The sequence below is a fragment of the Miscanthus floridulus genome, chromosome 5 (genome assembly GCF_019320115.1).
Source record: "Miscanthus floridulus cultivar M001 chromosome 5, ASM1932011v1, whole genome shotgun sequence".
NCBI classification, from domain to species: domain Eukaryota; kingdom Viridiplantae; phylum Streptophyta; class Magnoliopsida; order Poales; family Poaceae; genus Miscanthus; species Miscanthus floridulus.
Window position 1 is genome coordinate 125866735 of NC_089584.1, and position 21393 is coordinate 125888127.

A 21393-nucleotide genomic window follows, 5' to 3' on the forward strand; every position below is an offset into this window, starting at 1 on the left:
AAAAAGATCAATATCGATATGTTGGCACCCTCACTTGATGAAGATTGAGAGACACGACATAAATTCAAAAGAGATCAACTCATGCGGTATAAATTCGTTTTTCCTTTTACCTTGAGTTTAATAGGTATGTCGTACTATTAAGAGGGATGCATCACGTTGATAGATAATTATTCATAAGTGCTCATACCAACCTATGTGAGTTTTGAGTGTTTCAGAGACAAAAGAGCTAACTGGTTTTTTCTGGTCTGGCAATACCAGACGTGTCCGGTATTTGCCCAGCCACGATAAAATACTTATTGTTCTCGGGTTGGTTCGTCGGGAGTTCCGACGTCTCGCGCTTAACTGACTTGGAGAAGTTCACTGTCCTGGACGTGTTCGGTATTCATACCGAACGTGTCCGGTATGGACGGCCAGGGGCCAACAGCTAGTTTTCAAATGCCTTGAGGGTCAGGAGTTCTGACTAAGTCAGGAGTTCTGACGGTCGGGAGTTCCAGCATGCGTCGGGAGTTTTGACACCTCACATACTTTAACTCAGTGGGAGCCCAACGGCTAAGTTTCAAATGAGCTGAGGGTCGGGAGTTCTGACGTAAGTCAGGAGTTCTGACTATTGGGAGTTCCGGCATTCGTCGGGAGTTCCGACGCCTCACAACGACACTGTAACTCACTTACCGTTGGCTCAATGCAAGTCATACCGGACGTGTCCGGTATGGCAATGGTTAGGAAACGGCTAGTTTTTCAAAGGGGCTATAAATAATCTCAAGCCTCCACCTTTGGAGGCTGCTAATTCTGCTGATCCTCTAGCATGTTTTTGAGCTTTGCCAATTCTCCCAAACCCTCTCTTAGTGAGTGTGTGATCCAAATTGCCAAATCAATTAGTGGGTTGAGAGAAATTAAAAATTGAGAGCAAGCCACCACTTGAGCACTTGTGCATATTGTCAATCTCATGATTCGCATTTGTTACTCTTGGACTCTTCGGTCCTAGACGGCTAGGCGTCGTCGGAGAGCACCCGAGAGATTGTGGTGTGCCTCGGAAAGTTTGTAACGGTCGATTCCGCCGCCTTGGAATCAACTAGTGGAAGGAGGAAAAGGAGTTGGACAAGACTTCGGCTAGAGTGACCTTCGTGGTACCCTCTAGGGCTGACCTTCGTTGGGTCGCTTGCAGCCCCCTCAATGGAGAGTATGACTCGAACGAGTTCGAACTTCGGTAAAATAAATATCGTGTCTCAATTCGTATTTCATTTGATATTTGTGTTGCTCTAGCTCTTGTGTAGGTTACCTGTGTGTGACACTATCTTTAGTGGGTGCCTATAGGTTGGATTGAAGTTTGGAATCAAAAGGAGCTAGTTAGGGGTCACACTGCAGAACTCGTGTATACCGGACGTGTCCGGCATAACTACCGGACGTGTCCGATATTGCTTGAGTTCGATCAAACCGGACGTGTCTGGTTCCTATACCGGACATGTTCGGTATTGGCCCCTGCTCTGTTTTAATCTATTCACTGCACTAATCGTTGTGTTGCAGGGTTGTGGCTCCTAGATTTATTTAGTATCTTTTATATACTCTATGGCTAACTTGTTGAGGGGTGGTATCACTCTTATTTGGTGTTTCCATTTTAAAAACTTTCTTTACTGATCGTTTCCGTATTTAAATGTATTAATTTTCAGAAACACCTATTCACCCCTCCTCTAGGCGGCATCCTAGGTTCTTTCAACATTAGGATGCTTAACAACCCTACTTAGCCTCCACTGTGTAACCCCCCAAGAGAGGTAGGAGCTAGATGTTTCCTATTTTTCTGTGTGTGCCCGGTGGGGCTAGCCAGACTTACAGGCTTTCCCGTACATATAACTTCTTTTCTTTTTTGAGAGGCAGAGCTCTTGCAATGTTTAAAAAAAGGTTAGTCCTTAGGCCATAGGTTGTAGGCCTTGTCCCTTTCGAAATTGTGCACTTAGCATTTGATGAATAGCTAATCTAGAATTTTGTGCAGATTATCATTGCTAATAATAGAGAACAATGAGTTGCGAAGTACTTTTATTCACGGTACTGTTGATGAGTTGTTTTGCATGTGAGCCCTAGCTCATCTCTGGATAGTTCTATCCCGAGGACCATGGTATGTGATAGAGTGATGGCCTGTGGCTCTTTATGATGGATGTATCTTAGACATAAACAGTCTATGTACTAGAAACACCGGCACGGCTTTGCCGCGCCCTTTATGGAGCACACCAGCCCTTTGTATTTTGTATTATATATCACACTTGAATTAGGCTGTTGACATTTTATCAGCCTTAAGCCCATTTGTATTTTCCTAATTGTATCGACAAGATCAATGCTTTTTGGGGGTACAACCTTTACATGCATCACTATTTGTATGTGAAAGTCTGTAGGAAAGCTTAGAACTAAGATGTTACAAATTACCATCCTAAGATACTTGAATATACATCATGCGTACAATGTTGATATCAGCATATAGATATAGTGCATGGAAGTGCATGGAGTGCAGTTCCTTGACGCTTGATATAGAAAGCACATAGGAGTACGTGACTGTACATGGATGTTATTTACACGATGATTTCTCTATATATAATAATGTAAGCATGATCTATGAAAAATGATTAATATTGACCGTCAGCCTCAAACTCGTTCTGCTCACTGCTTTTTCTAGCATCCCCTCACTGCTTTTTCTATCATGCTCACCGCCTTTTCTAGCATATGCATTAACTGAACCCTTATTCAGATTGGAATAAAGTCTTTACTAACATGTCTGTTGAAGAGGCAAACAGGGAAATAATATTACACTAAACATAAACATATATCTTACAGAGAAAGCACCCAATAAAGCATAAGGTATTTCTTTAACTTTGAAAATTTGATAAACTCTGCTAGTTGTCAGCACGATGTACATAAGCATGCATTTGCTTCAGACTATGTTATCTGAAGGCAATAGGTTACAATCAACTGTTGAAAATAGGCCATGGTTGTAAGATGAGAGTTCACCTGCAGTTGCATAATGTGAGAAGATGTGTCAGCATTTAATTCTGAATACCCTCGTGGTCATGGAGAAGTGCAAGTATAACTATTTATTGTACAAGTCCAAAAGTAGATACCAATGTTTTCAGGTCGTCTAGTCGAACCTAGTCGCTATAGGACCGACCAGGCGACTAATCGTGATTAGTCGTCGACCAGGCCGATTAGTCGAGCCTAGTCGACCCTGGTCGTCCATATAATCGTCCTATGCATCAGGACATATACATACTATATATATACCTATATGTACTATATAGTGTACACAATATAGCAAGCATCAAGACTACATTAGTGTTTAGCAAGTGACTTACTTGTGGGAGTTGTTTTCTTGCCTTTTCTTCACTGTCCAACTGTCCCAAACTCCATTCCTTTGCTGACTTGTTGCTGGAAGCCTGCAATACCAAAGAACACCATAATTAGCAACACTAATGTAGTCTTGATCTTGAGTTATTGACACATATCAATAGCAGCACTGCTGCAGTAGCAAATATCTAGCATTTAGCAGACCATGGCAGCCACACGGGCAGCATATTACATAACCAAATTAGTTTAGTACAGATAAGCAAATTAGTTTAGTACAGATAAGCAAAAGTGTTCAACATAAAGTCGCAAACATCAACCCACAATAGTCCAACAAAAGTAGGCAACTAGTAGCCATCTAATAAAGCAAATCATCATTGAAATGGAAGCCTCCATGTCCATCTGCAGTTGCTGTTGGTGGTGGTGCAGATTCTTCATCCTCATCCATAGGTGTTGCTGAATCAGATTCTACTTGCTGATCTTGTTCTTCATCATCTATTTCATCAAGATCTTGAGCCACTGTGTTCCTTGGACGCTTCCTAGCATAAGTACGCCTCACAGGGGCAGGAATAGCAGTACGAGCAGCAGCGGCCCTAGGCAAGTTACGGCCCTCTAGACCCTGAGTTGCACCAATAGCATCATCCACATTAGCCCAAGTAATAGCATTGGCAGCACCTTCATGAACTGGTTCACAATTGTCATTGACCCATTCATTTTCCCAATGAAATTCATCAAGCAAGAGTGGATTTGATCGCTTTCCTTTGGAACCCAGCTCTCTAATGTTTTTAAATCTGTTTTCCATCTTGCGGTTGTAGCTGACATATACCAACTTATTTAACCTTTTGTGCTCTAACCGGTTTCTCTTTTTTGTATGGATCTACACAAAAGATTGCAGAATTAGATACCATACTCAATTACTTAGCACAACAATAGCTGTAGCATAGCACTTACAGTAGAAAATTCACTCCAATTACGCTCGCATCCAGATGCAGAACAACAAAGGCTAACAATCCTTTTTGCTAAACATTGAAGTTCATATGTCAGGCCACCATATGCACCCCACCAAAGAACTGCAAATTCCATTCCAAAGTATAGAAATCCATTATTAGTTCATTGCTGATATCTTTCAGAAAATGTAAGGAAATAATTATACAAAATTTCAGATTGGAGAACTTACTAGGATTTTTTCTATCTCTGTCTCTTATTGCTCCTGGCTTTGAGAAGGATTGGCCTTCAGACCTCTCATAGTCATCTGCTTGCTTGCTTATCTTGTTTTGGTCCTCATCATCACTCACCATCTTCCACATAACTTGATTAAACATAATTCTCAGCTTTGTGGCTTGTCTCCTATCTTTTTCCCTTATGGCAAAGTACTTGCTTGGATTCAAGTATAGGGCTGCTCCATACAACTGCTGCTCCATTTGGTTTTCCCATCTCTTGTCAAAATATTCTAGTACCTCTTTGAGTAAATTTGGTTTGTCTTTCAAAGAATCCTTGATTGCAGCCTTTGCATGATCCATGGCTGCCATAATCTCAGGAGCCGCATGTGTCTCATCTCCATCTGCAATCCTAAGAGCAACAAGAAGTGGCTATGTAGCTCTTATGCATAATTCCACTTTATTCCAAAATGGCATTGAAAGGATAATGTTCTCAACTTGCCGGCCTTCTGTAGTGCTAGAGAAATTGGTAGCTTGCCATTCCTCACTAACCACTAAATTCCTCAATCCAGTCTTGTTCTTATGCATGCTTGCCAATGTGAGAAATGAAGTGGCAAAGCGAGTTATAGCTGGCCTCACAAGATCTCCTCCAATCTTATCTCGCATGAGATCTAGAATCCTCCCATGCTTGTACATGAACCTACACACCTTCTTTGCCATGTTGATGCAAGTGTTGAATTCCTTGATCTTCCCAATGTCCTCTAATAACAAATCCAAGCAATGGGCAGCACATGGTGTCCAAAATAGATGTGGGATCCTCTCCATTAAAAGCCTCCCTGCAGCCTTGAAGTTGGCTCCATTGTCAGTGACAATCTGTACCACATGTTCCTTCCCAACCTTATCTATTTGCTTCTCCAACAAATCAGCCAACAATGGTCCATTTGCTATCTCACTTGAAGCATCAACAGACCCTAGAAAGAAAGTCCCTGCTGGACTGTTAGCAAGGAAATTGATGAGATGGCGATGGCTTGTGTCAGTCCACCCATCGAACATTATGGTGCAGCCATATTCCTTCCAAGCCTCCTCATGCTTCTTCCTCAACTCTGATGTCCTGTTCACAGCCTTTTCAAGCAGTGGTACCCTTATATCATGATATGATGGTGAGCGGTACCCAGGGCCGTATTGTCCAATTGACTCAATCAAAACTTCCCAGCTTCTAGAATTAATGACTTTCAATGGAATGCGATTCTCATAGAAGAAATCTGCAACATGATCATCAACAACTACTTTGGCCTCCTTACTTTTCTTTGTGCAATTGTAGGTTGACTATGCTTGGATTTGTGCCTCTCTTCAACTACTTCTTCCGGTGACTTGCAAAGCATTGAGCTCACTGATCTGGACATTTTTTGGGTGGCTGGTTTTGGTGCAGCAGTGACAGTGAAAGAAGAGATGGCAGCCTGAGCAATCCTCTTCTTTTGCTTGACTTTTGTTCCAGAGCTTGGTTCTGGTACAGCTGCTGGTTCTTCTGCAGTAGTAGCATCATCTTGTTGCTCTTCATCTTCACCTAATGTAGGATTCAAAGCTAGAATAGTTCTTGAGTTCTTTTTCAGGTAATCAGCCATCTCCTTCTTAACTACTTCTGGAGCACTAGGACATCCAACTGCATCTCCATACCCCCCGGCAAGGTGCTGCTTGAATCTTTTTATTCCAGAGGGGACAATCTTTTTGCAAAATATGCACTGCACAAAATCCTTCTTCGAAGCATCTGGCCACCACCCATACTTCCATCCTGGATCTTGTGATTTTGCCTTCCTCTTGGTGTCAACAGCTTGGGCAGCAAGCTCTGGAGGTAGCTTTGCAATAGCCCTCTCAACTAGTGTTGCAACATCTGGACTAGCTGAGGAAGCCGTGGCAGCTGCACCTGACCCAGATGATGAATGTAGAACACCTCCATCAAGGTCAGGCATCGGCATTATCACTTCCACGTTTGCACGTCGTTGCTCCACAGCTGTACAAGCACAAGGCTGATAGTTAGCAGCATTACTAGCAGAGCCAGAGAGGATGCAGCCATGTAGGTCAGGAGAGCAGATGGGGAGGGAAAATGGACATACAGTCGTCAGAGCAGCTCATCACCAACGAGCAGAGGGCCGGCACCTTCAGGCCTTCAAATCAGAGGAATGCAGCTCTAACTCTGAGCCCCTGACCCCTGAGAGAACATGAAGCATCCAAATCAGAGGAGTAGAGATGAGAGGGCAGAGGAGCAGGGGATGAGGGAAGGACCTGAACGGCAGGGAGGCAGCTGCGGCGGGAATAGATCAGCAGAGGGCCTACCACCTGCTGGAGCAGAGGGCGGCGGGAGGAGATGGCAGGTGGCGGGAGCAGACACCTGAGCAGAGGGCTGAGCGACCAGGCACCTGCAGGAACAGAGGGCGGGCGGGCGCAGAGCCGCAGATGGCCAGCCACCGCGGAGCAGAGGGCGAGCGGACTGGCGCAGATGGCCGCCGGCGGGAGCAGGATGCAGAGGGCTGGGCGGCTGGCCACCGCGGGAGCAGAGGGCGGGCGGGACCGCCGGAGCAGAGGGCCGCCGGCAGGAGCAGGCTGTAGGGGCGCCGGCCACCGGCGGAGCAGAGGACGGGCGCGACTCGCGAGTCACGAGCACAGGGCCGGCGGCGGCTGTTAATTTCCCGTGAAATTTTTGTCGCTACCAGCCAAAACCCCTTATCCCTCCCACGCTCGCGCGCGCCCGTGACCCGCGCGCCCGTGACCCCGCGCGCGCGCGCTCACGCAGCTGCGTTTTCCCGCGCTCTGGCGCGCTCGCCCAGTGGCCCGCGCGCGGCAGCCAAAAAAACAGCCAAACTAGTCGTCCCACCCCTAATCGGACGACTAATCGCGATTAGGCGACGATTAGTCGGACGACCAGGCCCCTAATCGAGCTAATCGGGTCGAGGTCCCTAATCGAGCACCCAGGACCGATTAGGACGATTAATCGCGATTAATCGCGATTAATCGGACGACTTGAAATCATTGGTAGATACTAAGGAAAAAAGATAATCCACCCAGGGAGATAACCACTCAGAGCAACATTCAAATGAAAGAATCACTAAACAAAACAAATTATGAAAAATATCAGCTTGTTTTCATTCATATTCAAGTATTTCCAGAGGTATTCAATTAAAGAAAACTTATAGCCATGTTATTGACCCTTCTGTCACCTCGGCATGTTAAAATTGCAAGTTATGATTCATGTGTTGTAAAAGATGAGTTTAACTGTAGCTGAGCCCCATGCTCCTTTATCATGCCAATCATTCTTTAGGGTTGGTTGAATTCTCATCTTTACAAACAAGGCCAAAAGGGCTAGCAACCATGAAAGCTCCATCATCTCGCACTTGCTTATCGTCACCCCATACTAGCTCTATGTATTAAATATGTGAAGCTAGACTACCTATCAACAATTTCTTATTTACTGATTTTTTTTAGACTATCACATATTTGATTACTCTCCCATGCTAGTTGTAATCACTGCTACCTGAACTGATTAGAAAAGCAAATAGGTAAGAAGCAGCAGGATCAGTTTGTTGACATTCCCAGATTAACCATTCTTGATAGACGCACCATGCATCATCACAGCTAGAAGTAATGCAAACAAGATCACAGGCACAGTCCAGACAAGCATTTATTTATGGCATACACATGGAGAATTGGAGACAAGGATGTGCCGTTTACCTCATGGGCATTTCGTCGAATACCACATGGGCCCTATCGTGTTAACGTCCAGTCCGTAGTCCAAGATGGTGGTGGGTGCACTGCCGGAGAACCTTAACGCCGATGTAGGTGGCCAGGTACTCCCTCGTCAAAGCTCCGTCGCACACCGCACACAGGGGGCACGTCCTCTACGGCTCTACCTTGCTCCTTGGACGCGCCGCGGACACCACCGCGACATATAGCTGCGGCACTGAGAAGCGTCGTCCCCGAGCCAGGCGAGGTGGCAACGCCTCCGCGAGGGCCCAGATCCGCCCCTGCCGACGGCCACGCGCACCTAGTCCACGCCTTCTCCGTGTCTTTGTGGACTCTCTGCTGTGCGCCTGGCCGGCGGCGACGGAGCCCGCACGCGCCAGGCCAGCGGCGGAGCAGGCCCGGGGGGACAGCAGGGAAGACTGAAGAGGAGGGTAAGGCAGGCGGACGGAAGTACCGGCGGCCAGTGACGAAGAAAAAAAAAATTTAGGAGGTGCTGAACAAAACAATAGAGATTTTTTTATCTTCTCTTAATCTTAGCTTCTCCTACCTAATATATATATGTATAAAATTTTAAGGAAAGACTTAGAAAAACTCCACCTACTCAGAATAGGGCTGAAGCCCCCTGACCCCACCGCTGGCTACGTCCCTGCCGGCGGCGGTGCAGACCGTGCAGGAGGTGGTGGCTCTACGACGAACGGTTCGTGTGCGGCGCGAGGACGGGAGTCAGCGTTTCGTCGAGCCGGGCCTGAGGGAAGAAGGCTCTAGAAAAGTGCAAGCTCATTTGCCTGCAGTTGGATGGTCTGATCATGATCTGACAGCCGAGAAATTGGAGGCGACGTGGCCCAATCCCTGGCCGGAGCTTGTCCTGATTTCGTCGTATAGAGATATAGGTCTGTTCGCTGGGAGGAATTCTGGAGGAATTTGGATAGTTTGGAGGAATGCTGGAAGAATTTGGGAGAGAAAAACACTATTTCAGATAAAAAGAGAAGCGGATCCGGTCGGATTTAAGAGCACGCGAACGGGGCACATAGATTTTGATATGTGGCGATGTGTATGCGTGAGCCATAATTAAATCTTGTGTTGCGTGAACTCGAAAAGCTTATGATGTGCACTTGAATCTCTACTGCAAATATCCTGTGAGCATGGCTAATATAGGAAGCTCCGGTTTCCCTCAAAAAAAGATCCTATGAGCCGTTATATATTATATATATATGAGGCTTTTCCTTGTGTACCATTAAAAAAGATAGCCTTTTCCTGTAAACCACTAAAAAGTTCGGACTTACCTAGGTGCCATGACACTTTATTTCTTTACCCCTCAAGCCATTCCGTCCATTTTCGCTGGTAACGGTGTGTAACGGCGAGGAGAAAAGACCGAAGTGCCCTCAGTCAAGGGAGGATGAGTGAAATTGCCGTTTGCCTTGTGTGCCACTCCCTGACCACGCCAGCTACGATCAACGTCGGACGCCACCGTGGCTCGACTTGTCGTGCCAGCGCATGGTACTGTCGCGCCAGCCGCGCTGGCGCGATCAAAAGGGCCCGTTTATGCAAATATTGATTAAAAAGGATTAAAAATAAAAAAAAATCCTCAGTTTGTGCGGTTGCCGCGGCACCGTCGGCCGGTCTCGCTCTCGGTCTCGCCGCGCGCATGGACCATCCCTGATAGTAAAATAACAAGAGACAGCACCCGGCGGGCCATCCCTGCTGCAGGGCCGGGCAGGCTCCCAGATCTATTATATTCATATTTATAACTATAAATTAATTTATTATAAAAATATATTTCATAATTTAAGTTTTTTATCTATAACTGTTTAAAGATATAATATACTAAAACATGGTACTATACTAGAATTACATGTTTTACTGGACGGAGGCAGTATCTCACACCTGCATTCGGTTCAGTTTTGAGTGAAGTAGTGTGCACTCCTGTTGCTGTTGGTCTGGTCATTCGTATTCATGTTTGGTCGTCGCGTGAATGATGAGAGGGGCCACTCACTGTTTTCTCGCGTAGTTCCAAAGTGAAGGCGCGACGGGCAGGTTCCAGCTTCCAGGGCCATAAAACGCGAGCCCACGGCGCGGCAAGACGCACATCAGAACACACGACGAATCCAGCACGCGCTGCATGAGACTGCGAGAGCGCACACATCGAAGATCATCCCCAGGAAGCTAGCTAGTTGGGCGAGAGCGCACACCGTCGTCGTCCTAGCGCTTTTCGCCTCGCCGTGTGCCGCCGCCGCGCAGGTCAAGACGACCGACACGCGCTGGAGCTTCCGCGTCCCTTTACCCAGCGGCGTGAGCGGCGCCGAGAGCCTCGCGTTCGATGGCAAGGGCGAGGGGCCCTACGCCGGCGTCTCGGATGGCCGCGTCCTCAAGTGGGGCGGCAGCACCGTCGGCTGGACAACGTACGCGCACAGTGCGAACTACAGGAAGATCCCGTTGTGCACTGCGGGCGTGGTGCCGTCGGCGGAGACTGAGAGCATGTGCGGCTGCCCCCTGGGCCTGCAGTTCCACTTCAAGACCGGCGACCTCTACATCGCCGACGCCTACCTAGGGCCCATGAGGGTCGGGCCGGGCGGCGGCGAGGCGGAGGTGCTGGCGACCGGCTCGGACGACGGCGTCCTGTTCAACTTCGTCAACGGCCTCGACGTCGACCAGGCCACGGGCGACGTGTACTTCACCGACTGGAGCGCGACGTACCCGAGGAGGTTCAACACGGAGATCATGATGAACGCGGACGCGACGGGACGGCTGCTCAGGTACGACGCGCGCACGGGGGGCGTCACCGTGCTCAGGTCCGGCCTGCCGTACCCGAACGGCGTGGCGGTCAGCCGCGACGGGGCGCAGGTCGTGGTCGCGAACACCGTGCCGTGCCAGGCGTTCAGGTACTTCCTCCGCGGCGCCCGGGCGGGGCAATACGAGCTGCTGGCGTGGTCAGGGAGTGGCATACAGGGCAAACGGCAATTTCACTCATCCTCCCTTAACTGAGGGCACTTCGGTCTTTTCTCCTCACCGTTACACACGGTTACCAGCGAAAATGGACGGAATGGCTTGAGGGACAAAGAAATAAAGTGTCATGGCACCTAGGTAAGTCCGAACTTTTTAATGACCTGTAGGAAAAGGCCATCTTTTTTAATGGTACACAGAAAAAAGCCTCTATATATATGGCCTGCAGTTTTCTGTAATTTTTTTTGCTTGTGAGACATTCTTATGATGTGTTAATTACTGTCACAATTAATCCTCTCAATAGCATCTCGAAAATAGTTTTTTTTTAAAAAAAATCGTTGTCTAAATCTTTATTGAGAGAGCCATCGTAATAAAAATCGCTGCATCACGATCCTATAACTCAACTTCTCTATATCTTATTTGGAATATAGATAAGTAGAAAACTCAGTTCTCTATTTTAGAGGATGAGAAATCGAGAATACAGGACGATATAATATTTAAAGATCTAGTTGAAAAAAAAACTACTGAGGCAGATTTTTTCACTAAAATATTTTTTTTTATCAATATGAAAAACTCCATTTGCTCTAATTTTGGCGGTTCCTCACATTCGTCATGCGTGCTGCGTGCAGGTGCACGAGGCTACATGCGCCAGTACCGTTGGATTTGACAAGATCACGAGACCAACGGCGGAGGAGAAACCGTCATTCGGATAGCACGAGCGCACCTGCCGGCCGGCGAAACCCAGCCGCATACTCGCGCCCGTTCTCGCCGCGCACGATGATGCTTCGTCTCCCCACCCTCACCGCCCTTAAACCCTCAACCCCCACCGTCAGCTCGAACCCTGTCGGCTGCAGCCATGGCCGCCGCCGCAAGCTCATCTTCGCCTCATCCGCTCCTCCGCCGTCTTCTTCGGCTTCACGGCCTCCGAAGCCGACGTCGAACCCGGAACCACCGAAGCCCACACATGAGGCCCGCATCCGGAACCCGGATGACTCCACCGAGGCGGGGTTCCCCACGACCAAACCCCGGAAGCCGCGCCGTGGGCGCCGTGGCGAGGCGGCAGCCGTGGAGGACTTCGTCCGCGGCCGCCTCGAGCAGGTCTTCGCCTCCATCCGGGAGCGCAACCCCGACGTCCTCGAGGGCAAAGGCGACATCCTGAAGCCGAAAGCCGACGAGGAGCAAGTACCAGACGAGGAGAGGGAGGGAGAGGGAGAACAGAAGCCTGTGGTGGAAGAGGAGGACCCGAGCTGGCCGCTGGATGCCGATGTCGGGTGGGGGATCCGGGCGTCAGAGTACTTCGACAAGCACTCGATCAGAAATGTCACGGTGGACGGGGTGGAGATCGATTGGGAAGGGGAGGTCGACGAGGGGTGGGTCAAGGAAATCAATTGCTTGGAGTGGGAGAGCTTCGCATTCCACCCCAGCCCCTTAGTCGTCCTAGTCTTCGAGCGCTACAACAGGTAAAAATCATCCATCCCTGTCTAATTTGATTCGTAAACTGTTGCCATTATGCTTGGAGCAGGCTGTGTGTAATTCAATCACCATTTAAGCTTTGCATTTGTAAATGCGGATGTCTGTAAAGTGCGAATCAAACGAGCCTAGAAAATTCAGAACTGTCCTGGTACTGACAAATAAACGGCAAAACGGGTTTCACTTTCTGGAATTCCTTACGATGCTTGGGGTGAAATTTATTAGTTTATTTGCAGGAGGGTTTGATTGTTTAGTATTGAACCCTGCATGATGTTGTGGTTTGCAGGGCTGCTGACAATTGGAAGTTTCTTCAAGAATTGGAAAAGGCTGCTAAGGTATACTGGAATGCTAAAGATCGCTTACCTCCTCGGGTAAGTTTGAATATCATCTTTTGATTATTTGGCCGGGTTACTCTGGCCTTTGTGCTGGTCCTAAGTTTTGATTTGTTTAACAGACAGTCAAAGTTGATATAAATATTGAGAGAGATTTGGCATATGCACTTCAAGTAAGAGAATGCCCGCAGTTATTGTTCCTTAGGGGAAACAAGATCTTATACAGAGAAAAAGGTATGTCAAACTAACACCCTAACCTATCCACCCCTTATATTTGTTAATAGTTCGAATTGTCCTTGTGAGAATTCGGTAAAATTTTACTGAGGGTTACCTTTCTTCTTACGGGAAATTAATTGGGAAACAAAATAGAGAAGTAGAGGTGAGACCTACTTATCATTGTGACATTTGAGAGGAAGAGAAAACTCCAGTTAGAAGTTTGGAGAGAAAAGGAGATGTATGACTTGATCCTCTCCACAATGGAGCAAAGGATGCATTTCCAGCCCAATTTATGCGCCCATGTGGCCCATAAGGGTGAGCTCCTGAACAGGGTTCATTGGAGCTCCTCCTCCATTTTCTTCTATCTCTGAAGGTCTTGTCTCCATGCTGAAAGGTCCATCCAGTTCTGTTCAAGCCCCAGCATCACTGCACTAGCAACATCACCCTGCAGTGCTGATCAAGGGAGCACCTTTTTGTTTAAAAGGAAAAATACTAGAGGAAATTCCTACTGTTGTAAAAAAACATATAAACATATAAATAGAGGTGAAAAACTGTTACACAATTGAAGAAAAGAAAAGTATCTATACAGGAAGCATAGGGCTGAAACAACTACAACCTACAAAAAGAGAGGAAATTCAAGAACAAAAGGACAATTCTAAAGGCCCTTCAATCCTGTGTAACTGCAGTGAAACTTTGGGCGTGTTTGGTTCTGGCTTCTGCACCCAGGCAGGTTTGCCTGCCAGGCAACAATCCTAGGCCGTCGGATTTGGTCACCTGGCGGCTAGGATTGCTGCTTGGCAGGCAAGCTGCCTGCCAGGTCATGCACCAAACAGACCCGAGAAATCCTGTCTTGCAGCCTTGAAAGTAAGGAGGAGTTCGCTGAAAAATGAGAGCTTCTTTTCTTCCAATCCAAATGATCCATGCTGCTATGCAAAAGACTTCTATGAAGAAAGTTGCATGAAACTCATGCTTGGCTTTCTGCGCCATTTTAGGGGAGCACCTCTCAACATATTCACCCTCTAGCGGCACTACTTGTGTGTCCTGATTAGTTGCTCTACCAGTACAGTGTTGTGGACAAATGTTAGTGAATTTGATTTGGTTGGATTGATTTGCATTGATTCCAATCTAGTTGGCTTGTGATCTGCTTTCTTTGTTGGTGTGACCAGTTCTGATTGCTCTTCTCTGAGATGTGTGGACTTGGCCAGCACGTGCGTCCTATCTCCCGGTCCTCAACCTTGTCAGATGTCTTGTTTCAGATTGTAGGAAAATGGTGTCCTATCTCCGGGAACAGATGTTGGGAACTTACTGCATCCATGGGGATGTATTTGTTGAGACAGCAAGTTATCTCACTTGACCACTCGACAACTTTTTGTGCCTTTGCACTGTCAGGCTAATCACAATTCTGCCTTATTTAATCACTGCTACTGTTCTGATTTACCAATAATATGCATTATGTACTAGTTGGTGTACACTAGTTCACAGTGCAACATCGTTGATAAGCAAAAGGATGGAGTCTAGTCTCAGTCAAAGTCAGCGAATGGTGAAGCACGAGAAGTCAATAATCACTATCCAAGAGAACAATTACACCCCCATTGTAGCTGGAGGATCCCAGTATTTTATCCTGGAGATACAACACCTCTCTTCTGCTCTGTGGCAGCCTGGCAGGCATCTGACAAGGTTGATACCTAGGCGATGTAGCACAACACCACCGTGGATACACAATGACCAGCCTAATGCATACACCTTAAGAGGAGCAGTGATCAATTCAATCTGTGCAAGGTCACACTGATGCACAAAACAGTCAGCGATCGAAATGATGATGAGAAGTTTAGAACCAACACACAGGACCAATCCAACCCAGTTGAAATCCACCAAACATCAGTCCTTGACATTGAACAGATGCAAGCCAATAGCTCTGCATGGGCTGAAACACTAGTGCTTGGATGGATACTGTTTTGGGCTTCTGGCGCATCCTGCTGGAGCAGCACTCATCTGGATGAAGGTTACTTGGCAGACACCTTGAGATACAGAGAAGAGTCGAAGGACTCAGATGGGGATGGTTTTCTTCTGTGCTTGATTAGGCAGAGGAGCTTTTCACATAGCGGGCGTGACGGGCATGGATATAATCCTTGTTTCTCTAACTCCCTCCATGCCATCTCCAGAGCTATCCTCTAGGTTCGTTTGGTAGGGACCCAGTTTCTTTAAAAACAGTTTTTTTTTTGTTACAAATTCTCCGTGAAATGTTTCTTTGGTAGGGTTTTTGTTTCTTGGAAAATCGTTTGGCTAACTGGTTCTTGGAGTAATTTATCCTGTACTTGCAATGTAAAAAGGTGAAACATTTCAGCCGGTTTCTGTTTTGATACACCTAGATGTGGATCCTTTGGCAGCGTTTTTTGTTGTTTCTACCAGCCAAACAGGCCCTTCCTCTCCTATGTCAAGATTACAAGGAGGCCCCTTCATTTATTTCTCTATTTTGTTCCCAATTTATTTTCCATGAAAAGTCCTCAAAAACAGGAAACTTTACTAAATTTTCACAAGGAAAATTTCAATAACTTTGGCATTATAAAATTCCAATACTGTTTAAAGTAAGGTGGTGATTAATAAATTGCCACCTTTTGCTATCCTTGCAGTTTCAGTTGCCAAGAGTTCTACTAATAAGTCACAACGTGATTGTCTTTCACATATTTCAACAGAGATAAGGACTGCAGATGAGCTGGTTCAAATGATTGCCCATTTCTACTACAACGCAAAGAGGCCTTCTTGCGTTAATCCTGAAGCTGTTGCTTCTTTCTAGTTCTTGTATAGAATTGTTGACATAGTGTCTTTATCCTCAGCCGGTGGGTTGGTGCTAGTTTTTACTGGTAAGCATTTAATCCGAAAGTTTACTCTATTGCCGATTGTAAACAGCAATAGTACCGGTTATTCATCTATTTAGCATCTGACTCTGTATTTATCTGATGCAGGAGGAAGAAGCTCCCTTATTCAATCATTTACCAGGACATGGTGCTCGGATCGTGTGGAATTGATATACCTAAAAGAAAACCAAGAAAAAACATCTCAATGCTGGTTGGGAAGGTGTGAACTAAATCATGTATCATTCTGATAAGTAGTATAGTCTAACAAAATATAACTCAGCGAGAGTGCTTAGTTCATTTTATCCGTAGCTATATTTGATGATTACAAAGTTGACTGCAAACTGTGATATGCGTACAAGTTGGCTGCAAACTGTGAGATGGAGCAAAACTTACTTCGGCTCCCTCTTGTAGTGAGAGCAAAATATCGGCGGGCCTTGAAACTGGAATTGTATTCGGACGAAGAGCTGATTAATCCGTGTACTACTGTTTAGTTTGCTGTTCCAGGTTACGCCAAATGCTACTTTTGTTTATTTTCTAAGCTGAATAATATGATGAGTGAGGAACAGTAGATGTTTTCCTGCATAGTAATACACACCACAACAATAACATCAACATGTAAGGCACACTGCAATTGCATGATATTTTTTTTCACCAACACACTGCGCTGCGTATAGCAAAGGCAGCCAATCGACCGTCCCCTTAAATAATGAGCTACTCCCTCCCAAGAAAGCAGAACAAACGACTATTTTTAGACTATACAGTACAGTGCAGTTTCGTGTCCTTCCAACAGTCTCCCAACTCTGAAACCAGCAAATCAAATCAGGCGCACGATATAGACGATGAAGACGACGACGCGACGCACAACGCCGGTGCCGCGGCCACCTCTGCGCCTCTAGCGCACAGAAGCTGAGCGATGGCCTCGTACCCCATGGCCTCCGCCATCTCGAGCGGCGTGCCGCCGCGCCTGGTCCTGGCGTTGACGTCGGCGCCTATGTCGAGCAGCAGCTCCACGGCCTCGGCGTGGCCGCCCTCGACGGCGAGATGCAGCGGCCTGTGGCCTTCCACGTCCTCGCACTCGACGTCCATGCAGCCCGATCCGGCGAGCAGGGCGATCGCGTCGCAGTGGCCCTTGATCGCCGCCAGGTGGAGCGCCGTAAGGCCGTACTGGTCGCGCCCGCGGATGCCCGCGCGCTTGCTGAGCAGGGACTCGAGGATCCCGAGGTCGCCTCGCCTCGCCGCCGTCATCACCAGCTCCCACCGTTCCAGGACGTCCACCACTTCTTGCTGCACCCAGCAAAACAAACACCGCCGTTACACTAATGGACAAGAATGACCTTGCATTAGCTAATACTATCGCTCGTCCTACTCGACCCGTTCCTGTCATGATTCACGAGCATAACTACGCGGCTCGCATAAGCCAAAAGTTGCGTGCAGCCTGAAGCTGGACCATGGCGTGATTCCTTGTGTCTCTTCTCGACCCGTTCTGTTCGTTAGTGACAGATTAGTATATGCGGTTTACCGTAAGGGTTGTTTGTACATGGCGAATGAATCTGTGTCCGGTTAAAGAAGCAGCATCCGGAGTCGATGCGCGAGTGTTGTTGGTACAGGACAGTAAGAAGGACAAGCAGGTAGATTCGAAGTGGATCGCTTACGTATCCCTTCTCGCGCGCCACGTCCAGCGGAGTCCTCCCGCGCGCGTCGACCGCCGACGTGTCGGCGCCCATGTCTACCAGCACGGCCACCGCCTCGGCCTCGCCGGCCGCGGCCGCCGCGTGCAGAACCGTCCTCCCTTCGCGGTCACGCGCGGCCAGCGCGTCGGGCCCCAGCCGCCTCACCTCGCCGCAGTCCCCCCTCGCGGCCGCCGCGTGCAGCGGCGGCGGCGGCGGCGCCCACTGCTGCTCGGCGTCGGGCGCGGCGGCCTGTTGCTGCTCCAGGAACGGCAGCAGGTGCGGCTGCCGGCGCAGGATGAGGCGCACGGCCGCGGCGTCCCCGGCGTCCGCGGCGAGGCGGAGCAGGTACGGCCCGCCGAAGAACACGCGGAGGCGGACGGCGCTGACTCCGCCGCTGGTGTCGTCGTTGCTGCCGCCCACGGCGGAGTCGAGGTGCGCCGCGGAGAGCGAGGAGAGGACGAGGAAGCGGTCGGCGCGGGAGCGCGGGAAGGACGGCGGCGCGTGCGGCTGGGGGCGGAGCACGACGCGGAGGGACGCCGAGGAGAGCGGCGGCACGGCGCCGCGCGGCGGGCTGACGAGGAACTTGAGCGGGGAGGAGGTCTGGACCTTGAAGGCGACGGGGAGGGACGGGTGCAGGGAGCGGAGGCGGAGGTCGGCGCGGCACTTGGCGTTGGGCTTGAAGTCGATCACCACCTCGTCCTCCTCCACCTCCAGGAGACGACGCTCAGGAGCTGGCGCGGAGGAGGCTGCTTCCGCCGCGGCCATTTCTTGGAAGGGGAACTCGCTAGCTGCACGAGAGTGTATAGTATGGAAGGAGTGCCCGGGGCAGTGGAATGCAGCATAGCTACCTAGGTCGACGCTTTTCTTGTCACGCTGGCTGTTGGATGGGCAAGGAAGGAATGTTGTTGATCTTCTGTGCCACTGCGATGGCGTGACCGCGTGAGCATTGAGCAGACCACATCATACGCCCATGCACCGCCGCCCCGGTAGGTAACTTCGATGACCACAGCTCTGGCTCTGCACATAAGTCCGTGCGGATTCCCTGGATGGCTGGATCCGTTGTGGCCCTCGATTGCATGATAAACAAGGGGACCATTGGGTAATGATGGAGCAGGGCTACGCCTACGATCGAGGTCGAGCAGGCCCGGTACGAGCGCGCACAGTACACGTCCCATTCGGAACGGGTGGCGAGTCACGCACGCCGGCCAGGTGAAGAAGCAGCCAGCGCCCTCGTGAAAGGCCTCCAGGCCCCCACGGGCCACTTCCTCGCGGCTCACGCGATCTCGCTCGGCCTGCGTCGCCGCCGCGGCAGGGCAGCCATGTGCCGACGCCCTCCCCTCAAATTGCCGTTTGTCGCGCACGAATCTGCACAAAAGCGTCTGCGTGCTTCCAGCGTCTCGCATATACGCGCCTGCCCGCAGGCCCCGGTCGGGGGTACAAAAAAAAAATTATCTCTCTTGCGTCTCCTGCCGCTACGCTACAACCTCTGACCCCTCGTTTTTATGCGTCGTACGTCATGTGTGGAAGCGTTAGAATGGACTCGCCTCCATGAAATGCTTGGGTAACTCAACGTATACAGGGGCACAGACGACTGACGGACTGAGACCCAAATTAGCATATTCCGCAGCATATATATGACAGAGAGTTACAGGATAGAAATCTGAGCGTGTCATGACCATATCTGTATTCTCGGATCCATGAGATCCGGCTCATGCTGACACAACTTCTATAGATGAAATCTGTTTTTCTCTCTCATCTCCTCCTCTCTCACTGACACAAAAGGAGCTGTTGGAGCCAAAAATTTTAGCTTCACTAGCTCATATTAGCTCTGTGAGAGGGAGAGGGGGAAGAGAGAAATTAAGCATCAATGAATAGTGCGCTACAGTAAAATTATCAGCGAGAGTTGGAGCTGCTGGAAGCTCTACAAAGAGGCCTTTAGAATAGAACCGATCCCCTCGTTATCTCCTGGATACTACTAATCGTCGCATGCGAGACGCTTTGACAACCACCAATCGGTGTCCACTATACCAAGTTGCTAGGGCTTTGTCTGGCGTAGTACTGAAACTTCTTCACCTTTGAGTAATGTCACTGACCACTGGTAGTCAACACAGCGTTTGTAGTCCAACGGTTAGGATAATTGCCTTCCAAGCAATAGACCCGGGTTCGACTCCCGGCAAACGCAGTTTTGCTTTATTTTTGCTTAGCTAACTTGTATTACAAAATGGAAGGTGTGAAGAGTTATATATCCGCGCGTTCTCGTTTTGATTTAAGATGCATTCCGTAATGTGTAGATAAAGCAGTATAATCTCAACCGGTTCAAAGATAAACTCAAGCTTTACTAGTACTTTTTACTGTTCTGTCGCATCAGGTTCAGACTCTTTGTTTTTTTTTTTTTTTGAGAAAGCTTCAGGCTCAGACTTCAGACCGGTAGGTAGGTATCGATGCTGTGGCGTATTTGATTTTCAGGCCCAGTTTAGCTTGGGCCGATCCATCCCAGTACCGCAAATGGGCCTATGACCTGTGGTCCGAACCCGAACTTCTGCAAATTGAACGGAGCAGTCGCCCTGTTGTTACGAGCTGTCCCATTCTTCCTCCAAAAAGAAAACAGAAATGTTACTTTTAACATAGAAACTGAAAGTCAAATTATACTGAATCAAAAAAGGTATGTAATGCTGCAAGGACAGAGGCTCAGCGGCTCGAACCTACCAGCATTGGCACCAGCCTTGAATCAAAAGCAATCCTGACCAGCATGCTACATGTACTTGGTTTGGTACTTTGGATCTGGCAACTGAGATGCGAACTAACGCGTCAGGATTCAGCGTCCTCCCTCCGTATAATTCACCTTCTTTCTCTTTATTAGGTGGACGCCTTCGCTCTACTTTTTTTTTTAGCTAAACAGGTGTAGCTCCACAAACTCTGGTCTATGAAAAAAATGTGGAATTGTGAGAGTATCTGAAATAATGCTATAGAAACTTTAGTTTTTTACGAAGCTGCTCCACGACGAAGCACGTGGCTCATAGTTTAGACCCACTAATATTAATAGTTAGCGGTTAAAATTAGTGCCAGTGGATCTAAACACATTAATAATAGACTAACTACCTATTAGCTAGAGCTCTGCTTACTAGTTTTATTAGCAGGTTTAGGTTCCATAGATGCTTAATAGGTATTAATATACGTCATATTCATTTGTGCTGGTTTGACTTATAAGCCATGACTGAAAATATTGTTGTCTTGTTTGGTATGAGAAAAAAATATTATTCGTTGACTGATAAGTCATGATTTATAAGCTAAATACGACCAAGTGAACAGGCTGGCAGTGGATTGCTACTAACAGGTCCTAAAATAAACGCGTTACGGCACAACAGAACTCGTGTGTAAAAAAAGTGCAAGACACGAGCACCACTCGTGCTGGCATTGTAATGCGTAAACTGTATCCGCTCGACAATTTTCTCCCTGCTAACTGCTGAGTGCTCCTCGACTGATCGAGCCGACCAACCGATGCTCCGCGCGAGATTAGGTCATCCGAGTCGGTGGCGTTGGCAGCAGTACAGGACGTCAGCACATGCACCAGGTTCACGGCGAAGAGATGAGGTGAGGTCCAGGTCCAAGACTCCAGGCAGCCTTTGCAGCGTGCAGCCTTTCCACTTTTGGGGCACCCACCGTCACGTGGGCGGAGCATGCGGCATGTTCTTGTTTG

General features: G+C 48.3%; 3 protein-coding genes, 1 non-coding gene and 1 pseudogene across 4 annotated transcripts; 3 read left to right on the forward strand and 2 right to left on the reverse strand.

Annotated features, from left to right (window-relative positions):
- Positions 1-3679: 3679 nt before the first annotated feature.
- On the reverse strand, positions 3680-8212 carry LOC136455299 (uncharacterized; annotated as a pseudogene).
- A 54-nt stretch (positions 8213-8266) lies between these two features.
- LOC136455300 (protein STRICTOSIDINE SYNTHASE-LIKE 10-like) lies at positions 8267-11195 on the forward strand. The gene is made up of 2 exons (XM_066455389.1): positions 8267-8317; positions 10248-11195. The coding sequence occupies exons 1-2, from the start codon at positions 8267-8269 to the stop codon at positions 11193-11195; spliced, it is 999 nt and encodes a 332-aa protein (XP_066311486.1).
- A 686-nt stretch (positions 11196-11881) lies between these two features.
- On the forward strand, positions 11882-16541 carry LOC136450679 (thioredoxin-like fold domain-containing protein MRL7 homolog, chloroplastic). Its single transcript, XM_066451244.1, has 5 exons — positions 11882-12613; positions 12910-12994; positions 13078-13189; positions 15865-16032; positions 16135-16541. Exons 1-4 carry the CDS (start codon positions 11931-11933, stop codon positions 15963-15965), a joined length of 981 nt encoding a protein of 326 aa, XP_066307341.1. The 5' UTR covers positions 11882-11930; the 3' UTR covers positions 15966-16032; positions 16135-16541.
- Positions 16542-16642: 101 nt separating this feature from the next.
- On the reverse strand, positions 16643-18630 carry LOC136450680 (protein VAPYRIN-like). Its single transcript, XM_066451245.1, has 2 exons — positions 17679-18630; positions 16643-17310 (listed from the first exon to the last, which is right to left on the reverse strand). The coding sequence occupies exons 1-2, from the start codon at positions 18459-18461 to the stop codon at positions 16846-16848; spliced, it is 1248 nt and encodes a 415-aa protein (XP_066307342.1). The 5' UTR covers positions 18462-18630; the 3' UTR covers positions 16643-16845.
- A 1176-nt stretch (positions 18631-19806) lies between these two features.
- On the forward strand, positions 19807-19878 carry TRNAG-UCC (transfer RNA glycine (anticodon UCC)). Its single transcript has one exon. It is a non-coding gene; the product is annotated as a tRNA-Gly (tRNA).
- The last annotated feature ends 1515 nt before the right edge of the window (positions 19879-21393 follow it).

What these genes read in the sequence shown, in the direction of transcription:
- LOC136455300 (XM_066455389.1), top strand. Translation starts at nt 8,267, where the DNA reads ATGGTGGTGGGTGCACTGCCGGAGAACCTTAACGCCGATGTAGGTGGC. An exon ending in ACGCCGATGTAGGTGGCCAG is followed by an intron (nt 8,318 to 10,247) that starts GTACTCCCTCGT and finishes CGCGACGGGCAG; the next exon opens with GTTCCAGCTTCCAGGGCCAT.
- LOC136450679 (XM_066451244.1), top strand. Translation starts at nt 11,931, where the DNA reads ATGATGCTTCGTCTCCCCACCCTCACCGCCCTTAAACCCTCAACCCCC. An exon ending in GTCTTCGAGCGCTACAACAG is followed by an intron (nt 12,614 to 12,909) that starts GTAAAAATCATC and finishes TGTGGTTTGCAG; the next exon opens with GGCTGCTGACAATTGGAAGT. An exon ending in AAGATCGCTTACCTCCTCGG is followed by an intron (nt 12,995 to 13,077) that starts GTAAGTTTGAAT and finishes TTTGTTTAACAG; the next exon opens with ACAGTCAAAGTTGATATAAA.
- LOC136450680 (XM_066451245.1), bottom strand. Translation starts at nt 18,461, where the DNA reads ATGGCCGCGGCGGAAGCAGCCTCCTCCGCGCCAGCTCCTGAGCGTCGT. An exon ending in TGGCGCGCGAGAAGGGATAC is followed by an intron (nt 17,311 to 17,678) that starts GTAAGCGATCCA and finishes TGCTGGGTGCAG; the next exon opens with CAAGAAGTGGTGGACGTCCT.